The sequence below is a fragment of the Dermacentor silvarum genome, chromosome 1 (assembly GCF_013339745.2).
Source record: "Dermacentor silvarum isolate Dsil-2018 chromosome 1, BIME_Dsil_1.4, whole genome shotgun sequence".
NCBI lineage: Eukaryota > Metazoa > Arthropoda > Arachnida > Ixodida > Ixodidae > Dermacentor > Dermacentor silvarum.
Window position 1 is genome coordinate 109,060,554 of NC_051154.1, and position 12,414 is coordinate 109,072,967.

The following is a 12,414-nucleotide window of genomic DNA, read 5'->3' on the forward strand; positions in this document are numbered from 1 at the left end:
ATTTATTTATATTGTAGGTCAAAAGTAAAACCCCTTGAAGTGACGGAACATTTCTGCAGGACTGCACACCAAAAGCATTTATTATTTTTACGTATTTCTTTGACTGCTTCGCTCGCTCCAAGGACAATTTTGCACTGCACACTTCATATTTCTCGCTTCGGCCATTGCCAAATGATGTATCTTGGTACTAGAGCTTTCTGAATGACTGCGAGACCAGTAAGCAACGTTAGCCCGCAGCTACTCTTAGTGACATATTGGATTAAAGAAAAAGAAAAAGAGACAACGACTTTGGTGTTTGTAAACGTCACTTACCTGTTCGAAAAATCATAGATCTTGTACTTTGCGGTGAACGAATATCGGAACACCTAGAATGAAAAAAAGGAGGATAGGAAAGTAAAAAAAAGTTGTTACGTAATGATGTACAAGTCTTTCATTAAAAAAAAAAAAAACTGTTCTGATGCGTTGTGAAAACAAAAGTCTGATTGTAATGCTCTAGCGATTTCTCTCCTACTCTTCATGATTACTTTTTTAATCGAACGTTATTAATTGTTAAAAATATTAACAATTATATTTGCTTCAGTGATCGACGTATTATCGGAGTTGTAGGGCTCATCGAAAATGCCGGAGTCAAATGTTTCTCAACAGCGACCCTTTGAATATATTTAAATATACTGTGCACTCCATGTGAAGTGAGGCCTAACCGTACAGTTATTCTAGCGAAGGGCGTTGAGAAATGCGCAGTTCCTCTAACAAGAACCAACTATAGTAAAGACATTATTGCAGTTTGCAATACCTGACATTTGAAAGAAACATTTTGCATGTAACACTGACTCTGCACAACTCAAGATTAAAATAGTTTAGCTCTTATTTAGCCGACGCGGATCTCGGCTTATATTCACAAAATTAACTTCCTGTCTTGCAACTAAATGCTTCTTCGGTCACTTTTGTCATCTTAAATCAACCGGGTTTCCCCCAGGCAGAGTTCCTATACTTTGAGAGCAGCTTGGTATGCACTTGACTCCGCACATTAATTATGAACATAACGTATCGCAAACTTTGATTTTAATTGCAACCAAATGGACACCTATACCTTAAACACGAGAAAATACCCAAACACATGCGAAACACTTCGTATTCATCAGTCTACTGCGAGGGGACGGACGATTTGCAGTTTTGCTAATACAATACGGAGCCCGCGTCGTACACACTTTGTGGCAATGCACGGTTATTTTCCGAGGCACTACGGCATCAGAAGCCGCCATGGTTGCCCTTTCAAAAAAGCATCAATCCAAAGGTGATTCTCAGTAGTGTCGCAACTTGTCGACACAATTTTGCTTCGATCAACCGTAATCAATAATTAAATATAATTTAGCAAACTAGCACGAGACAAGTGCTTTACAAAAGTCAGTAGCAATAACTGCGGTCACTGAATGTGCAACGAGCGAGCATTGAGTGAAGAAAAACGGTACACAAGCTGTAGAATTCACTTACGGGCACAACGTCGTGGACAAGTAGCAAGAAGTTGAGATCAGGCGACATATAATACTTGCGCACGTCGTATTGTCGCTGAAAAAGAAAGTAGACAGTATAACGACAAACAGTAAATACTACATATGCGCAACACGACGACAACAGATACGTGCTCGAGACAGAAAAAAAAAAAGAAAAAGTAAGGCTATCGGTACGGTGATTCTTCAAGCCGTCCGAGGCCATGCTTTAGTTACGAGGAGGTCGCCTTTCCTTGACTGCGCCGACCCGCGCCGTGTACGGGAAGAGACCGGCAGCGTCAATGTTTTACAGTGGCTGCGCGCGTAACAGCGGCTGTGTAAATACATCAAAGCTTCGCGCGCCATTCCCGCGGACGTCCCCGAGGCGACACATAAAGCTCGCTCGGGCGAGGACGCGACTCCTATCTCCCCGCGTTCCTCATCCCTATAGTGGCGGGGCAAGCAAGCCTCTGGGGCTTGCGGGCGCGCACAGGGGCTTTAACTCGGCCGCTTGCAAACGGCCCGCCCGCCTGGCTGCGTCTCGTTAAGATGTGGCGCGCATTTGTTCGGCATCCAACGACGCCGTTATTGAGCGGACAAAGTCCGGAGCGTGCGCGTGGGATGGACCCGCCTATTGCGTTCCCCAGCGTCTTGAGCGCCGCAGCGTTGTAAACGTTTACGGCCCCGGCGAGGCGCAAGGGGGCGGCGCGAAGAGCGAAGGAGAGGCATCAGAGCAGCAGCGCCCAGAGCTTGACCGGAGCGGCCGGCAAGCAGCCAAGGCCACGAGGGCCTCAGCTCTCACTGAGGGAGGGGGGCACACGGCGAGTGTAATGCCGAACAAACGGAAGGAGCGCTTCCCGACAACCAACTGACCCACGGCAGCTTTCCGCGCTGGCATTAAGAGGGGACCTCGTGCCGCAACGTCACGCAGAAGCTGAAAACAGTATACAGCAAAAACACAAATATTTAGTAACGAGTTAACAAACAGACATAGGTTTAACGTTTGCCTTTTCTTTCTTATTCCCAATAGTCTTTAAACGCGAGCTTCAAAGCACACTCGTTCTCCCTGAAGAATCAATAAATCTAAATAAAGAAGCATACGAACGAAATGTACTCGGCACATCGGCTGTCCAGAGAGCGCTCCTCCCGCGTGTCTCGTGCGCTTCCTGTGTTACTCCATCCTTAAAGCAACCTCTAGTGCCCCAATGAGCCTGCGACTCCGCGCTTTAACGTCTCATTTTCACAGACCTGCAGGTCGAGCCTTCCTCGACGAGCGTCGATATAACTTTCTTTTTTATTCTCTAAACCTGAACCACCTTTAGATGCCGGAAGCCCTAACACACAAGTGTGCTCAGAAAGGAGGTCGCGTATCGGAGGCTCACTTTTCTCGCGCGCCAAGTTTGAGTGAGTGACGACGCAAAAAGAAGACGGGTCCGCGCTAGCGCGATCACTATGTCCGGTGTCGCAAAAATGAACAGTTCGATTTTTTCTTTTGCTCTTTCTTACACTCTGCATTTTTTTTGCTACTGGTTACATTTTCTTCGGTTTAACGATCGTATAATACAACGTGGCCTGCAGTAAATAAAAATGGATCTGAAATCTGCAGCCGTTCGTAAAACATGGAGAAAAGATTCTAGTCTTTGTAGTTCCAAGCCTACGTCAGCCTTGCCAGTCCAACGTTTTATCCATTCAAGTTTCCCCTTTATAACAAACAGCGTCTTTCTATCTATAGATTCGCGTGGCTCAGTAAAATCAAACGTTCGCGTGGCGACATGCGAGTGAAACTGGACCCACGGAAATCTAGCGGCTCGTTCTTTTAGTTAGCATGGGATCTGGTGACGTGGTTCGAACATTGCTGCAAACGTACACCCTTGCATTTTTTTAGTAATATCACACGAACTTCGACAGGAGAGCCAATCGAGGCCGTATGAGGAAGCATATAGGTAAATTAAACTTAAATTATGGGGCTTTAAGTGCCAAAACCACGATCTGATTATGAGGCACGCCGTAGTAGGGGACTCCGGAAAATTCCGACCACCTGGGGTTCTTTAACGTGCACCTAAGTCTAAGTACATGGACGTTTTCGCATTTCGCCCCCATCGAAATGCGGTCGCTGTGGCCGGGATTCGATCCCGTGACCTCGTGCCACCAAGCAACCACGGCGGGTCAAGCATATCGTCGAAATGGTCGACAGTGCGCGCGTGCGGCTAGGCTGTTCCGCTAGGCCCAATCTGTTGAGATAAATCTATGTTTTTACCTTAAATACAGTGCGCATTTGGTTTCATCTCGCTGACAAGTAAACACTATCTACCTCTATCTCTAGAAGGCATTCGATAAAGTGGACCACCATATTTTGGAGCTAAATATGGAAAGTTATGGTGCCTGCCCGATTGTTGTAAGCTACTTTTTATCGAGGAAAAATTAAGTGCGTTTTGACAGTGCTTTATATGAACCCTATACCACGGTCTTCAGGTGTGCCTCAGGGTTCAGTTTTGGACCTGTTGCTGTTCCTTGTTTTCATAAGTGATGTTATAAGTGGTGTTAAATTTGGAAACATTTTACTGCTTGCTGATGACGTGAAATTGTTTAAGCATATTTCGGATTTTGCGGGCTGCGAAAAACTTTAAAATGATATTTTGAGTGTTCTCAACTGGTGCTCTCGAAGCCATTTATCGATAAGCACGCAAAAGACGAAAGTTATTACTTTGTCGCGTTGAAATTGAAATTGAAATTCGGAAAACTGATGTGTTTCGGGATTTGGACGTGCTAAGTGACTAGCAGCTTTCCTTTAAAAAGAATGGCGCGCCTATTTCTAACACTACTTTACCTCATCAAACGCGGCGTTTTCGGACACTTGATGCCTTACTCCCAATTTCTTGTTCGCTCATCAGACGTCGTCTAGGATTTGCATCTGTTATTTGGAACAACTTGGGAGTGGGATGTAACGAGCAAATTAAGGTAGTACAGAGACGTCTTGTTCGGATTGAGTACGATAGACACTTTCAGCGTAATGTACACTTTGATTAATGAATGGAAACCTGGTAGGCTCAGCTCCAGGAGGCAGTGCCAAGACAAAATTTTTCCGAATGAAATTATTCAGGGAAGTATTGACGTGCCTGACCAGACATTTTCAGCGCTTTGCTCACGACAAGCAAATGAAAGGCTCCCTTGCAGCGAATACAAATACTTTGCAATACCCCGTCTTTTGCTTGCTTTGATTTTTTTTCGGGCTCCGTGGAGTTTTAAGATGTGTCAAAGATCACCTAAATGCCTAACGTTTACCATATATGCATTTTTTAGTATAGTCACTTTTGTCTGGATTTCTGGCTGTGTTTGTTGACTTGCCATTGACGTGCGATTGTACCATTTTTTACTCTGCACCATATATGTAACCCTAGTGGTGTATGTGGGCACATAATAAATACATGCATGCATGCATGCATGCATGTATGTATGTATGTATTATGTAGTATGTATGTATGTATGTATGTATGTATGTATGTATGTATGTATGTATGTATGTATGTATGTATGTATGTATGTATGTAGGTATGTATGTATGTATGTATGGATGTATGTATGTATGTATGTATGTATGTATGTATGTATGTATGTATGTATGTATGTATGTATGTATGTATGTATGTATGTATGTATGTAGTATGTATGTATGTATGTATGTATGGTATGTATGTATGTATGTATGTATGTATGTATGTATGTATGTATGTATGTATGTATGTAGTATGTATGTATGTATGTATGTATGTATGTATGTATGTATGTATGTATGTATGTTGTATGTATGTATGTATGTATGTATGTATGTATGTATGTATGTATGTATGTATGTATGTATGTATGTATGTATGTATGTATGTATGTATGTATGTATGTATGTATGTCTGCCTGCTCTTTCTGACGGTTTACCTGTCCTTTATCATCTTTTAAGGGGAGGGGACATATCATTGCATAAAGCCATGTGGATCGTTTGAGCACCGGCAAAGTCGAGACGCGCCCACAGATGCAGCTGGCTTCATTCAGTTTTCGTTTTAAAATCTGTGAATTTTTTTTTCGCCGAGAATAAAAATATGGAAGTATTAAGGCCTTGCAGTTGATCTGCGGACTTAAAGATGTTGAAGATTTTGACTTTTTTTTTCTATTGTCTTCTCAAGCCTGAAGAGCCGCGATGTCGCATTGATGCAGACTCGTTCCCGTCATCGCAAACACAATTTTATTCTGCTGTTTAATGAACTGAAAAAAAAAAAACAAGAGTATACTTCCCGCAATGTATTTGTACAATAAGTCAATATATATTAAAAAAAGAAAGAAAAAACCACCTTCGGCAGCCTGGACGACCTCAGCAAGCGAGTCGTAGAACGCTGGTACGAGATCATATATGTCCATTGAAAGAGCTTCCCACCGTTCTTCAATCTCAGCCCACAGCTTCCCACAACTCGCGTAGTGGAGCTGTTTCCTGACAGGTTAACTTCGTCATACCCCATATATTTCAAATAGTATTTACATCTGACCCTAATGGTCTTCAGTCTGTGTCATGACGCCAAGATCTTCCAAATGCATTCGCAAGTCGCGCGAGAGCAGCCTCGTCCGCAGGCGTGTTCTCGGCTTGCAAGGGTGCACATATGTGCGCGAGGGTGCATATGCAAGGGTGCACATGTGCGCGTGTATGTGAACTACTTTGATTGACTGTGTGATTAGCTACTGATTGAAAATGCGCTTGGTAAATTGGCTATCACTGGATCATTACTCTATGCCCAGACACCAGTCGGCCGGATGGCGCTGGGGCCTGGGCATAGAACAGAGAATCTCTTAAAACTTCACCGAAGTTCAATCACTGTTTAAATTTTGAAGCAGTCGAGGCTATTACTTTTTTTCCAGTTTTTCTAACCACTTATGAAGATTTCCCACATAGAGATGGCGAAGCGGAGCTCTTCGTTGCTGGTTCAGTGTCACACAAGCCACAACGCGAGAGTTACCAACTCTACGAAGTCACTCTCAGCAGGGAGGGCAACAACGTTGCTTCCCGCGTAGTGGCGTCATCGTGATGTATAGGACCAAGGAATCGGCGCTCACGAATGTAGTGTTGTGCAGCAGCGTCCTCTTCTCCTTGTTCTGAGCGTTGTACAGCACCAGCGCGCCGTCTGCGTCCCGGTACACGAAGTCGGTGTCTACATGCGAAGAGAAACAAGAGGAATCCGTCGCAGAGAGTCACAGACAAAGAGGACGTAGTTGAAGAGACGCGCTGCGAGGGACTAATTAGGAATGACATCGCGTTAATCGTACATCGCGGAATCGCTGAAATAAGGACGCACAGTGCGCGCATGCGCAACCGTATATACAGCGGCGCACGCCTGAACGCACACAGTCATTAAGATCCGTTAAACTGTGCCTTACTACACTGTGGCCACGAGTATCGAGTTTTGGCTACCTCCACTACCACGTGCAGAATTTCAGCTAAACGTCAAACACGCGCACTCGACTGAAAAAAAAGTTAAGAAAAAGAGAAAGACAATAAGAGACTGAGAAAGACAGAGGACAGTGATGACACAGTAGCAAGCACCCTTCTGACGTTTGTGCCGCATGTTACACGAGCACACTGCGTGCGGCAAGCGGAGGCTGCAGAATCACTACACGGGACACTTATTGTCCGTACGTAAGGACTCGGCGCCATTCAAGTGAATACACTCCGTGGTGGCGTAGTGGCTGTGGCATTGCGCTGCTAAGCCCGAGGTTGCGGGATCGAATCCTGCAACCGCGGCGGCCGCATTTTGGTGTGGGCAAAATCCAAAAACGCCCGTGTCCCGTGCATTGGGTACACGTTAAAGAACCCCAGGCGGTCAAAATTAATCCGGAGTGCCCTACTACGGCGTGCCCCATAATCATATTGTGGTTTTGGCACGTAAAACCCCAGAATTTAATTTGTTATACTCAAGTGAAACTTGGAGATAGAACAAACATACAATAAAAATGTAACGCATACATTCGGAAGCAGTTTTTTTTTTATTTTTAAGAAGAGCAGGTCGGACTTTCTAGGTAAAGTTAGGAAGTCAAACTATAAAAATGTTCATTTAAGGAATGCGCCTCATAGCAGTTTAGCCGCCTCGACTCTCTGGCAAAGCGTAGAAAGAAAAATTACCCGCTTCAATACGCTTCCCTCGGTTAGCTATACTGGCTCGAAGAACGCAAATATGCTATAGCGTAGCCAGCGGTGGAGAGAGCGCAGAATGACGCATTTCGCAAGATGTAGCGAGCCGATACAGAATCCTTTCGCACATATTGCGGGTATTCGAGGAATATTCATTCGAACTCGAATCTTCCTCGGTGCACTGTCGCAGACGAGCTTCCACGGAGAAACTTTCTAGCTATTCATTGCTTTCAAATGCCAAAAACTCTCATTACTGAGAGAAAGAGCGCGAGAAGAAGAAAAAAAAATCATTTCGCAAGCCTATATTTCATGTTTCGATTTTTATTTCATTCCCTCTTGAAATCTGGCTTCTGTAGAGAGGTTTTATTGAGCCCGAGAGATTTCACTGGCGAGAAAAAGAGGCCGGCATGCACAGAAAAGGAGAAGCCAGCCGGAATATGATCGAGCGAGCTTTCACGTTACCACAAGCGCAAACCCTCGGTCCGGGATCGAAATTCAAATTTCATACGGGCCGCAAAATCGGCAAAGGGTTTCGCTCGAGGTATACGCAAACATTGCCGACAATCACTATCGACTATAGATTCGCCTCAGTTTTAATATGCCGAGGTAGAACCTTTTGTTTCTCCTAAAGAGGCTGCTGACTCAACAACTGCGCACGAAAGTTTTAATGAGGAGAAAAGAAAAAAAAAACAGGGTAAAATATGATGCAATATAGACTTACGAACTCAGGAAACCTGAGTAACATAACCGCAGATATTTAAGGGACACAGTTTTACTCGTTTTGCTCCACCAAGTTTAAGGGTTCAACGTCCTCACGGCCAGTTGAAGATCATGACTTAATGCAGCATGAGCAGGCACCGCACACCGCCTGTACAAGAAAAGTGCTAAATTTAGGTATAAAGTCAATAGGACCGTGTTGGAGATTTTCCAAGTATTTGCCACAGATACCGCGCACACGTTTCACTGGCTGTGACTTGGAACTTAAGTTGCAATAAATAGATGCATTCTCTGATGAACAGATAACGCTAGTTTATAGTGTTGCATACCGTGCTATAGCTTCAATAAGGTTTCGCAAGTCCACGATATTGACATTCTCTCTTTGCATGTCGGCCCAATAAGCGAAGTGCGATCGATGCGAAATAGAAATGGCGGCACTATTTTGGCTCTTAAGAGTCCCGGCCCTCTATTCTCTAGTGACTACAGCAACGTTCCTATTCCCCGATTCCTGAGATGTCGTCGTGGCTTGTCCTACAGCGGGACACTTGAACATCAAGAGCCGCTCTCCCGAGCAAAATGTGGTCACTGGCTTGCATATACAGTCTTCTCAGCGAGGCGTCCTAAGAAACACGGCACAGACCCCTTGGCGTACGGATCTTAAATATTTCCTCGCGGTACCAACTCGAAGCTCCGCGCGTTCTTTCATACACAGGCGCAACGCGGCCACGCAGAAATGAGGCACCGTCTGCGCAAAATATCACGGGGGTCTTCAGGCGCCGCTGTCACCTCGGCGCGCGCATCCCACGTGATAAACGGGCAGGCCCGCAGCCCGCGCCACGACCACTGTCACACGCGGCCTGTATCTCCTTTGCACCTGCCCTCCGCGAACCTGGCTACTCCCCCTACGCAGGTGCAAACCCCTCTGTCGGCCCATAAATTATTCCCACGTGCCCTTGCTCTCCGCGCTGGCGCGGCGGCGGCCTATACACCCGTACAGCGCCTGCTTTCTGTCTGTCGGTGAAACCGAAAATAGCCGTCGGGCACCCGTGGACCACCACGGGCAGCGCGGAATGCGTCGAGGTGCTGCCACGTGCAGAGGCGCAGCAACCGGAGAAAATTCTTCTGCCGACCCACTACGCTCGTTTGCCGAGAAGAGGACCACGGGTCAGCACGAGGCCCCTTCGGCACAATCGGCGAGCGCAGTGAGACGCCATTGTCATATATGATCCGAATCATTGGCAGGTGGACGGCTACCAGGCTCATTATAGCCAATCAAGGTAAGGTAAATACAAAAAGAGGCGGCGATTCGTTGGACTTGAAAGCGGCCCACAGAATCGACGTAAAAAAAAAAGAAAAAAAAAGAAAAAAAAAAAAAAAAACTTGAGTGATTTGTGTAAAAGTCAATGAAATTATTTTGACCACTTGGATGTTTGGACCCTCTTCTATTCAGCTAAACAAGGCTCTGGTTCGGTAGCCCAAACGTTGTTACCTTCCCCCTGCTACCTTTTAATCTACAACCTTTCTCTACCAATTTTAATATGAAGTGAGTGTGACAATTGATTTGAATGCATGTTGATCAGTTGGCACGTTTGCTCGGGGCAAATACTCAAACGCAGCACTGGTTCTCTTCAAAAGGCACCATTAGGACTCTGCTACTGCCTATGATGCGGGGCTTCGTTGATCTTGTCGTGACGTAGCGTCGTATCCCTTGATTGTGAACAGTGGAGTGGCTATAGAGAGGAGATCCTCTTCGCAGGTTCGTAATTAAAGCTAGAATTCGGCAGAGCTCGGAGTCACCTTCAGAAAAATCTATCTATCTATCTATCTATCTATCTATCTATCTATCTATCTATCTATCTATCTATCTATCTATCTATCTATCTATCTATCTATCTATCTATCTATCTATCTATCTATCTATCTATCTATCTATCTATCTATCTATCTATCTATCTATCTATCTATCTATCTATCTATCTATCTATCTATCTATCTATCTATCTATCTATCTATCTATCTATCTATCTATCTATCTATCTATCTATCTATCTATCTATCTATCTATCTATCTATCTATCTATCTATCTATCTCATGAAAGCTGCCCCATTAACAATTCGCGTCATTCGAAATCCGTGGTGAATGGCCTCAAAACGAGAAGAAAAACGTGAACGCGTAGCCGCCGCGAGCACTCTATCACGATTTGCGTTCATTACGAAAATCCTACCGGATTCTACGCGGCAATATGCAGACGATATATAGCAATTTGTGCGTGTGCGCGTGCGTGCGTGCGTGCGGAAAGGGGGAGGCTAGAACCGGCGGCGGGGGGCGCAGGCATAACGGCACAAATGGCGACCCGCTTTCTTCAGTGTAGCTGGCTGGTTTCGGACACGACGTCCACCGTAAATCGTTCACTAAAAAAAGGCAGCAATAAAGTCGCAAAGCGGCAATTAGTAGCTATTCCCGGCATAACAAGCTAGAGAGAGCTCAATACCCTACCTGTGTATCAGTAACTCCGACTAATTGAAGTCTTTAATTTTGTTTCATCTAAATTTATGTATCGTTTTTCAACGTTAAAGAAAAAAAAAAGAATCAGCCTTGAGAACAGAAGATGTCAATGGAAAAGCACTTCGTGTATGTGCACATAAAAAAAAAAATAACGATGAAGCACCTTCACAGCCAGACTTTAATTGGCGGCCATTTCCAGCCGGCTCTCAGAGCCTATGACAACGAGCCTGAAGGGAAGGCCAACTTTTGTACGATGCCGCAGTTTGGGGAAGCAATTTGGACATCACTCCGTGCAGCTCGTCGCGACCCCATGGCGGGAAGCCGCGCGCTCCTTGCGCCGGCCTATATAGTCGCACGCGCAACTTCTTCCCGCGTAAGTAGCAATTACGGCGCGCCTGAGCAAGAAGGGTCGCCTCGGAATTGGATAAAGCCTCCCCACTGGGGGGTGCAAGGGGAAGTATATAACGAGCACCCGTCGCAAAGCCTCCTCAGCACCCTTTTGACCTCGCAGCTCTTCATTTATGCATCGTGCCTGGTGATGGGAGGGACAAATAGAAAAGAACGCCAAGAACAAAGACAACTGGAAGAGTGCGCCTGATATTGAGTGGAGATGAGACAAAAGAAAGAAAAATCCGCTCGAGACAAAGGGGATTGGAAGCTCGAACGAAATGAAAGATTATCGCGAGCTCCCACCGTATATTGTGCGGCGCGTGCGCTGTTTCTGTGTGCTCGGGATGCTCTCCTGATTTTGTCTTTCTTAAACAGACTATTTCATTTCCATTTAGCGCATCGCTCGTAGCGAGAGAAGAAATAAAACAGACAAAAGAGTCGACAGACTGCCGACGAGCTCGAAGCTTCCGATTGCGCTTACCAGAGCCCGCGTCCGCGCTGAAACAACAAAAGCGGCCAAGATTTCGCACTGCGCCTGGAAGGCGAAGACAGAAACGAATACCGAAGCAGCAGATAGCGCACTATCCCCGGAGGAAGAAAAAAAAAAGTTCAAGCCTCTTTATATCATGCTCTTACTGAGTGCTCGCCTACTGCACCCTCCGCCGGCGTAAATTAAACTTTGCACGAAGATATGCTAATGAAATCCTCCGACCCTTATTGCTTCCAGAGACGTCGAAAAGTATTGGCGTGCCGTAAACAGTATCTCCAATGCGAACGCCAAAGGGGATAAAAAATTATGACGAACAAAATGCACTCACTGAAGCGACGCCGAAAATCGCTGCTGGCCCTACTCTATAGTACACTTATTTCATCCAATCTAGGAACTCGCACCGTATGTATATTTTTCATCCACAAGCGAGCGAGTGAGAATAATGTTCGCTCAATGCATTCGAGATTACGGATTTTATGAAACGCCAACGTGCTCGTGTCAGATACTAAAAGATTCTGCAGGCCTTTTCGCGCCAGCGGTGTGGCTCAGATAAGAATAGCTCATCGGAGCGAAGGAGAGTGAAAAAAAAATAATTCACAGCGATATGGGATAGCTGTCGCGGCCTCTTCCCTACAACTCTGGCAAAATCACCGAAAGC

General features: G+C 45.4%; 1 protein-coding gene across 13 annotated transcripts in view; it reads right to left on the reverse strand.

Annotated features, from left to right (window-relative positions):
• Window positions 1–12,414, reverse strand: part of LOC119434721 (prolyl endopeptidase FAP) — a 394,283-nt gene that overhangs the window by 33,492 nt on the left and 348,377 nt on the right. For all 13 annotated transcript variants that reach the window (XM_037701822.2, XM_049672222.1, XM_049672223.1 and 10 more), the window contains 3 exons: window positions 6,582–6,676; window positions 1,492–1,566; window positions 313–365 (listed from right to left, as the gene is read on the reverse strand). In XM_037701822.2, the coding sequence (XP_037557750.1) occupies window positions 313–365; window positions 1,492–1,566; window positions 6,582–6,676 (223 nt within the window). The remainder of the gene's footprint in view (window positions 1–312; window positions 366–1,491; window positions 1,567–6,581; window positions 6,677–12,414) is intronic.